At 38.3% G+C, this 9,697-nt stretch overlaps 1 protein-coding gene across 3 annotated transcripts in view; it reads left to right on the top strand.

The window, feature by feature from the left end:
- Positions 1–6,014: 6,014 nt before the first annotated feature.
- Positions 6,015–9,697, top strand: part of LOC132110354 (DENN domain-containing protein 5A-like) — a 42,620-nt gene continuing 38,937 nt past the window's right edge. The window contains exon 1 of one of the 3 annotated variants that reach the window (XM_059516909.1): positions 6,015–6,298. In XM_059516909.1, coding sequence (XP_059372892.1) covers positions 6,199–6,298 — 100 coding nt within the window. In that variant the 5' untranslated portion in view covers positions 6,015–6,198. The remainder of the gene's footprint in view (positions 6,299–9,697) is intronic. The other 2 variants (XM_059516890.1, XM_059516899.1) reach the window with 2 other exon arrangements.

Raw genomic sequence — 9,697 nt, 5'->3', positions numbered from 1 at the left:
TATATATATCTATATCATATCTAGAGACTTGAAGCTCTTTTCACATGGACCTGTAAGAAACTCATTTGGAAAAACTCAAACGCTGCCCTGCGCTCTACAGTAAACATCCAGGTGCACAAAAAAATCAAGTAAAACCTAGTGAACTCTGCGTTCTTATCCAATTTACTGGTCATTAGGTGGATGTGACCGGGCACGGCGGCCACCCCCACGGTCGCATGCAAGATTAAACCACCTGATGGCGTAATGGTTTATTTCAGTGTCTGTAGCTTTGTCGGACAAACGATTTTTCCTCACTGCTCCTGTAAAACGTACAAAAAGCAAAGAAAAATATTAATTATTAGAATCAATATTAAAAAATTATTTATTACATGACATTATAGTAAAATGCTTGTACAAATAAATAATAAATGTGACTAAAGTGTGGAGTGAGTAAACAGGTAAACAGTAGCAAAACTCAAGAGCACACAGATGTGAATTTGAGAACTAGTACAATACATATTCGTACTTGTATGTGAACATTAACACTCACAGCTCCAATGTGAAAACCTGTAAAGTAAAAATCTTAGGTTGAATATTGAAATTTGCACTCGCAGACAATAGACAGAATACAGGTTTGTGACTATTGTATGAAAGTGCAAATTTTAATATTCAACTTCTATTTGACAAGTTTTTTACATTTCAGCTCTGTGAGTGTAAATGTTCACGTACAATGTTCATTGTACAAGTGAGTGAATGGATGAGAGAAGGGGATTGAGTAAAGACTGAGTGAAAGGAATATATATATAATACTTACGAGTCATAATGGCCTTGGTTGCCATCTCACTGAATTTTCTTTTGTTGTTCATCCCTTTCCAATTGATTGATTTGGCTACACTGTCGGCAAAAATGTGTGCCAAAATGTTAAATATTATGTTTTTTGTGTCTCTTCCCCCAATGGAGGCCAGCATCCCCACCTGTGGAAACAAGAGACTAAATTAGTGAGAAGTAAGAGATTGATAAATGATAGAGAGGTATGGGCAACATAGCAATGGGTGCTTAGATGTTATACAAGCATAAATACCAAGTGCTGTTTTTTGGTTGTGTTTCTAAAAGTTGAACATTCAAATTCTAATCCAGTACATGTCTAACATTACATTTCTATGTACATGACAAATAAAATCTATGTATTATATCCATTTAAACCTGACAAATATCATAAACATGATTCTCTCTTACAAAGGTTTAGGTGTTCTTTTGCCTCGACCAACTTCCTCATTTTCATCATCGGTGTCTAGCTCCGATGTGTCACATGTCAGTGACTGTTTCATTCCTTGCCAGGCTGACTGGAAGTCACCTAAAAGCACATTTGCATAGGTAAATCATCGGGAAAGACACAGTACAAGGTAATAATAACAACTAGGCGATTAAAAAAAATCTATACCATATGTCTTCAATAGTCTGACAGGATGCTTCGACCATTTGTGGCCTGGAACTTCAGCGAACTTCACAGCTTTGTTAATCCTCTCATCGCTTGTGTAATTTGGCCAAAAAGTAAAACCGTCACTGTACCATGATTGAGGCACCACAGACACAGACTTCTTGGCATCAAAATATTGCACAACACAGAACATTCTTTTGAGAGAGAGAGAGAGAGAGAGAGAGAGAGAGAGAGAGAGAGAGAGAGAGAGAGAGAGAGAGAGAGAGAGAGAGAGAGAGAGAGAGAGAGAAATGAAAATAGCATTAGCCATTTATGGTGCCTGGATGGTGAATACTTTTCATAAACACTGTATATTGCTGGTGTGTCTGTTGTGTATGCATGTTTATTAACAAAATACATTTTACTGGTGTCATGAAAGTGTACTTACTTACATGTGCATAAAAGAATTGATGTAATGTAGATGAAGAAGCTTAAAACTCAAATCTAACAATTACTAAGATCAGACTATCAGCTGTAGTATCATCCAACCCAAAAATTAAAAACAAGAATTGATCAAACAACTGATCCTACTTCCAAATAAATAAATAAATAAATAATTCAAGCCAACTACTTTATCGTTTCACAGAATGTAGAATTGGTATGGATACAAAACCTCTTCGATGGGGGAGTAATACACATTTATATGCAACTGCACAAATGTTGGCATACATGTATTGTTCTGATAATTGAGAGACACTGTAGATATTCAGAAAGTCTGAACTGAATGGATAGGTAAAAAAGATGGACTTATCAGAAAACCTTCTATAAACCAAGTAGATCCCATCATGACACTCAACAATATTGTCAATCTGACAAATATCACCAGCAATGGCAAATATATTGTTTCCTGTTGAGACTTTGATAGTCCACTTGTTAGAAACCATTTGGCTGTACTGCCCTTTAACCTTTCTAGAGGCAAGCTCATTTGGAACCGGTCCAACAAAATGTGACTTTTTCAAAGAGACCGGTGTTCTATCAATGATTTGATTCTGTTGATTTTGCTCAGACAATCGACGTAGCATTTGGGCAAGGGGGCGTTGGGGTTTTCTGACAAGTTTTTTGAGTTTCTGCAAGTGGTTCTCATACGGAAAAGCTGAAATATTGTCGAGACAAACATGCTTTCTCACATCTTGGGCTAAGTGTACTAGTGAATGCACATTGTACACAATTGCCTCCTTGCCATATATTTCGCCAAAATGTGTCACAAACATATGGAGCAATCTTTCAGCATACTGCCAGTGAATCAAGGACAAGGTTGGGCTGACTAAAATTGCAATGCTGGAAAACAGCAGCATAAAATTTTTGTAAATATTTGTGTCCAAGTATGAAGGCAGAATGACAGGTCCGATGTACAACAAAAACATCCTTAATTCTGTTGCCTTCCACCTGTCAATGTCCCTCAATGTTCTGGGTTTTCTTGCAAATTCCAAAGGAATGTAGTTGCGTAAGCCTGTTAAACTGTCAGACATCCGGTCAACAATCGAAGCAGGTAAACGGAATCTGAGAGCTCCTCTAAGCCAAATGTTCAGAAGCTTCCTAACGACACCTAAACAAACAGAATGCATATAATCACCTGGAAACTGAGATACCATCCCTACATTCAACCCCTGGAAAGGGTTAGGGCCCTGGTGATGTTCTTCATTATGTTTTTGGGCAAAGGACTCATCTGTCCTGAGTGGGAAAGAGACTAAGGGAAAGGTCATTCTGCCAGACAGATACTCTCCTTTCTGGCCACATTTATCACATCCAAAATATCCATTGTGACTCTTAATGTTTTTTATAAAAGCTCGGGCAGGCGTATCACATATGACAGAATCTAACTTAACAAAAATCTTTTTGCCCTTGAAGTCAATACCGGTCTCCAACTCTTTCAACTCAGAAACAAAATCTTCCAAAAAGACCTCAGCTGGCTTTGGTTTATGTGGTCCACAGAACAATGCAATCACAACAGGTTCTTTAATTGGAAAACTAAGTAAACATCCTAAAATTGGCCACACCTGAATCCCACTACTCTTGAATAAGGGCAATCCGTCTATATTGATTTGGAGTTTTAGTGTGCAGCCATCTGCAAATGACTCAAATGCCTGTTGTAGCTTCTGCTTAAAGGAGGACAGGATGCCAATATAATAATACAGCCCTTCACATTTTCTTTCTATGCTATATGTGGTTGTGGTCTTAAGGAGGGTTCTGGCATCCTTTGGCAGGTCAGGGTGATAGAGTCTCAGCAGGCTAAGAAGAGCTGTAAGAGCCACCAGGGAAACTCCAAAAGTTAATGCCCAGTTGCGTAGACTATCACCAAAGTTACAGGTCTGCTCTGATTCATCAGAATCTTGGTCTGAGTAAGACTCCTCCTCAGATCCAGGCTGATCCATCCTAAAGGACTGCTCATTTGAGGTTTCCTCCTCTCCAATCTCCTCCTCTATCATCTGTTCATTTCCAATTTCCTCTCTCTCTTCCATGTCACCCTGCATATTCTCAAAGACTGTCTCTGCTAGTCTTTCCCTACATCCAGAATGTCCTTCCACTACATTTTCCCCACTACAACATTGGGAAGCAAAACTTTCACTGTGCATATCCCTAATATGTTGAAGCCGCTTCTGAACATCTCTACGCGCTCTCCATCTCATGGCGGCCCCAGAGAGGAGTGTTTCTCTTGAATCCATCCATCACGAGCTGTAGAAATTTGCAGAAAAAAAATGGGGGAGGGCAAAATTTTGCAATTATGCAAAATTCACTTTTGTATGATGTTTGGACATAAATGTGTGTTGGCAGTGTGTGTACGCAACCACCCTACAGTGATAAAAATCCACTCACTTCCCATAAATCATAAGCAGTCTCACAGACACAGATATTTTTATAGCCGGAGTTTTTCCCTGCTTCGTTTAAAAAAAAAAAAAAAAAAACAGTGAGTTTGTGCAACTTACTGTGATGCGTCAGCGGGTAACGTTATATGCGGGGGGGGGGGGGGGGGAACCGTTAATGGCGGCGGTGTGTCCGATATACACAGCTCTTCTATCTGTTAACACACAATGGAAATTATATTCAGCCATTTTGGTGAAAAATATGCGAAATTGTACTTGTATAATGCACTTACCAATTCCTAAGCAAAGATGGTGTAACCTGCAGTCTCTGATGAGTCAGCGGGTAACGTTATATGCGGAGGAAACCGTTACTGGCGGCGGTGTGTCCGATATACACAGCTCTTCTATCTGTTAACACACAATGGACATGATATTCAGCCATTTTGGTGAAAAATATGCGAAATTGTACTTGTAAAATGCACTTACCAATTCCTAAGCAAAGACGATGTAACCTGCGATCTTCCACTCTGATGCGTCAGCGTGTAACTTAACGTTATATGCGGGGGAAAAAAATTAATGGCGGCGGTGTGTCCGATACTCTCAAGTTAGCACAGGATATTCAGCCATTTTGGTAAAAAATATGCAAAGATCACCGATTCAGCATTAAAGCCTATGTTCACATTAGTTGTGGATGTTTTAAAAGACCTATAACGTTGGCTAACTAAGTTAGCCCCTACTAGCTTGTCTGACACATCTCAGAAAGTCAGCGTTTGTAAACTTATTTTTTAATATAATAATTTAACAGACTAAACATGACATCAACACCAGTTTACTTTTATAATGCAGGAACTAAATCGTACTCGTATGAACTTACCAATTCCTTAGCAAAGTACGGTGTAACTGCAGTCTTCCACTCTCTGATGCGTCCGCGGGTATATGCGGGGGGAAAAAACGTTAGGCATCGCCTGCGCGTCCGATATGCGCAGCTGGCACGGATCTCGCACACATCCGCCGTGAGGATTCAATGCAGTTGTGGCGCGTCTGGTCGGCGCAGCTGCCCCGGATCGGCCCCGCACCCGCAGGACGGACTGTCACAGCGTTCGCAACAGACAAGTCTGGCGCAGAGTTGGTGCAGATCTGTATAGTGAGTGCGACTGCTGCGCGAATCTGCTGATTCGAAAACGGATCTGGCACAAATGTAAATGCTGTCTGGGAAGGTACATAAGCTCGCTTTTCTTCCAGGACAGAGACAAGTTGAAATGTATATATTATTTTTTCCCCGATCGGATACAGTATCTTTATTGTTTACATAATTTCTAATTCATTTATGTTTAGAACTTCGGTTAAGTTAATTGACTGCTCCAATTTTATCCAAAAAGGAAAAATGTCACTCCATCACTCAGAATATATCCATATCATTATTACACATTATACCAAAATCGAATTGAAGGCTGATCAATGCCATCATGCTCTTTATTCAGGAGGCACTAAAAAGTTACATGCATGTGATTTCCAAATTCACCACCAGAGGACAACATCAAACAACATATTTCTATTCTGCTATGCTTTAGTACGACACATTTTTTAAGTTTTTACATTTAAAGTTAATTCTTGGTTATCATATGACCTGGCTTTCATTGCTGTTAAAGAATTGATTATGTATTCGCACCAAAAGTGTGATGCGGCGGAGTTCCTTTCGGTCTCCGGCGATGATGCTTCGGGGCTTTAACGCATAGCGGCATCCCGAGCAGAGCGATGCGCGTGCGCACAAGCGCGCGCAGAGGACGGAAAACAGCTGTACCGGAGGCCACAACACGACTGGCGCTTGGGGCTCCTGACTTGGTCTGCATCCGCAATGGCTGCTCAAAGTGATCCACAGAGCTCGTACTATGCGCTCCTCTAGACCCACACACAGAAGAGCACAAGCGGAGCCGACTCAAAATGAGCACCGGATTCAGCTCGAGCTCGTGCCGCTTCGCGGATTATTTCGTGACCTGCGGTCTGGACACCGAGAGCGGCTTAGAACCAGACGAGCTGTCCGGTAAGACCCGAGCAAGATTGAGGCTGGTTAGGACTCAGATTTCGACAGATTTATGTGGTTTTATTGTATTTATGCTTATACTTTTTTTTTAGTTCTGTGATTTATCAATCATTGTGCTAAAATAGTGAGTACTGTGATGATAACACCAACAAAACAAGCTGTAAATACGCGAAAATATATTTAGCATGGTGGACGTGCGTAATATTCAACACACGAGTGCTGAAATTTATGCTATTATATTCTATTCACAGACACTGGACGTGTAAAAAAATAGATAACGTTAGTTACAAGACCCTTTGATTTGTCTTAAAGGAAATCTGTAAACATTCTACTGACGTTAATTGGGAAAAAGCTTACTCAAATGAAGTAAACCCAGCAGAAGAAAAGCATCTGTCATTTAATAAAAGCTCCTTCATTTATATCCTCTATAAAAGCCATAAAACATACAGTAACTCAAAGCATTATTACTGACATTATTTACTTATGTAAGGCAAAAGACTGAGGACCAGTAGCAGTGAAAGTCATATAATGAATCTACAGTATATTCTGTAATATTCTTCATATAATCAAGTGGTTTAATATATACTTGTGTTGACTTCATAAACTGTTCATCTTCAGCATTCACCAAAACAAGATTTTATTGTTATATAATCTGTTCAGACTATTCCGACCTAACATCTTATTGATCTACCCCTTCATCTCCAGCATTCACTCACTGTAATTGGACATAACATAATCCGGCTGTAGCATGTTTTAGTGTTTACTGTGGATCGTTTGCTCTGTCGTCTCATGTAAAAGGCTCTTTGAACCAGCACATGAAGAGTTGTTGGGCAAGAGTGCAGATTTCCTGTGGTTTCAGGCTTCCTCAAGTTTGCATTTTCACTTTTGGTGCATTTCCACTGCTGTAATCAGAGCCTCCGTTTCCTCTCAAATGTTTATGGATTTTTCACAAGGATTCTGTTGCATCTGAGTCAGTTGTGCTGCTCTGTGAACTGCACCCGTGGTGTTTTAAATCGTATGTAAAAGGTGAAACATTGTGAATCAGCCCCTGCATTTTGTTTGTTGAATTTAAACTCCAGGAAATTCTGTTTATGGATGCAGAGCACAACAAGGGAAGTTTATGTTGGTCAGGATTATTATTAACTGCTAAATTAGCAGTTAATAATAACATATAATAATTACAGTTTTGGCGCATAATTTGTGACATTTAATTCAGTATTCACAATGTTTAGTGCATAACAGGAATCCATTTTGAATTTTGCAATGCCTAAAACACCAAGACGAATTGCACACTTGGCAGTTAAGCTCTCTCTGACTTGTATGGTCACCATGTGCAAGATAACAAGTAAGTCAATGCTCTCACACTGGCCTCAGGCCATTGAATCATCCTCCTTACTCTTGTGTATTTTGTTAGCGAGTATGATTATTTGTGTTGTGCGACTTTGAGTTCTGGAGTAGCTTGCAATCACTAATGTCTGTTGAGAATACGTTGTGTGTAATATATATTGATGAGCAATAAATGATACATTTAGAGATGGCTGTAGTAAAACTGACCCTGTAGTGAAAGTGACCAGGACGTGCCCCCTTGGGAAGAGCCCGATCATTGGAGCGTGTTCCACACGTACCCTAAAGACAAAGAGAGGTCAATGAGATTCTCTGCGGAGAACAAAAAGCCGTCAATTCCTAATGCAGCATCCAGTCACGTTGTAGCAAGATTTTAGTGACTCGATACAATTTTATTTATTAATTTTTTAAAGGAGATGTAGAATTTCAAAGATTTCCTTGTTTTAAAATGTCATTTAAAATGTTTTAACGTGTCATGTTTTAAGCACGTGATTGGGTGACATTCTTTGAGGCTGTGTTGGCCTAGTTTAGCTGGGGAATGAAAGTGCTAACATGTTGTTTTTAGAGGAAACGAGTCAGTCAGGTTTTTTCTTTGTCATGCATTTGCAATGTTATGATCTTTTTAATGAATTCTGATCATTTTGTTCAGTTTGCCGTTTTAATTTTTTGGTTGAAACCTTTAACAAAAAAGAGACTATAGGAGAACCATGTTGCAATGATGCTATCAAATGGTAATAAAATTAGACTTTTGACTTTTTTTTGCAACACAAATATAATAAATATATTAATGGCTATAAGAATTAAATGGAAAAACATATTTTATTATGTTGCTTATTTACAAATAAAAGTTACACTTTATAGTAATTATTTAAAGAAGATAGATAGATGGATAGATAGATACACACACACACAATAACGTAAATTTTTAATCGATATAATATACAATATAATATGATATAATATGATATATACACACACACACACACACACACACACACACACACACACACACACACACACACACACACACACACACCCATATATATATATAGGTGACCATTGACTTTCATTGTATGGACCAACAAAAAACAAAACAGAGCCATTTCTTAAAATATCTTCTTTTATGTTGCACTGATGAAAGAAATTAACACAGTTTTAGAAGGACATGAGGGCAAGTAAATTATGACAGAATGAAATGTTTTTAGGTGAACTACCTGTTTAATGCACTGTATTGTTGAATTTTTATTTTAGCCATAGAACAGAGTTTTATTGAATGAATTTTGATATAGACACTTTAGAAAAGTTCTTAAGCATAGCCATGTGAGCGTCCCATGATGCTTTCCGATACGCTCTTCTTCCCATTGGCGATGTTAGCATATCTCTTGGTAAAGAGAGAGAAAATAAGAGCCATTGTCATTCCTTGCATTTCGCTGTTGGGTCAGACAGTTATGCTTGATTTAGCAGTAATGAAAAACATCCATTAGACCATTAAAAGTGGGTCACAATTGCACTCGAGCATGTTTAAGAAAGAGCACGTCAGTTTTCCAGTGATAGCCTGATATGTTGCCCTCCTTAATTTTAAGGTTAAATGAGGACAAAACGGAATAAATATTTGTCCCAGGTGGGGAAAAAACCTTACTTATACTGTATATGTATCTTTAACTAGTTATCGTATGACCAACCAGATGCCTAAGTATATAAAATTTGCTTCATTTTGAGCGAACATCACTGAAAGTAATGACAACTTTACAGTTTAGTAAGTGAGTCAGATAATTAATTCAATAAAGGATTTGTAAGACTAATTTAAGACTTATTGAAACTGATAATTTGTGAGGTAATGAGTCATTTGACGAAGAAACTGGCTTATAATATGTATGTAATATGAGTTATATGTTTGTGAATCACTAGTAATACTTTTTTGTGCACCCTGAAGACAACTTAATAGAAATTTTATTGTATAAAATATTTCTTAATAGAAATATTTTTTGTGGCACAATTTTTCTCTCATCATGTTCAATTCTCACAGCAAGCTCACAGATCGGTTAAATTATTTAT

Source organism: Carassius carassius, chromosome 2 (assembly GCF_963082965.1).
Source record: "Carassius carassius chromosome 2, fCarCar2.1, whole genome shotgun sequence".
NCBI lineage: Eukaryota > Metazoa > Chordata > Actinopteri > Cypriniformes > Cyprinidae > Carassius > Carassius carassius.
This window is presented reverse-complemented; position numbering and strand designations above follow the sequence as displayed.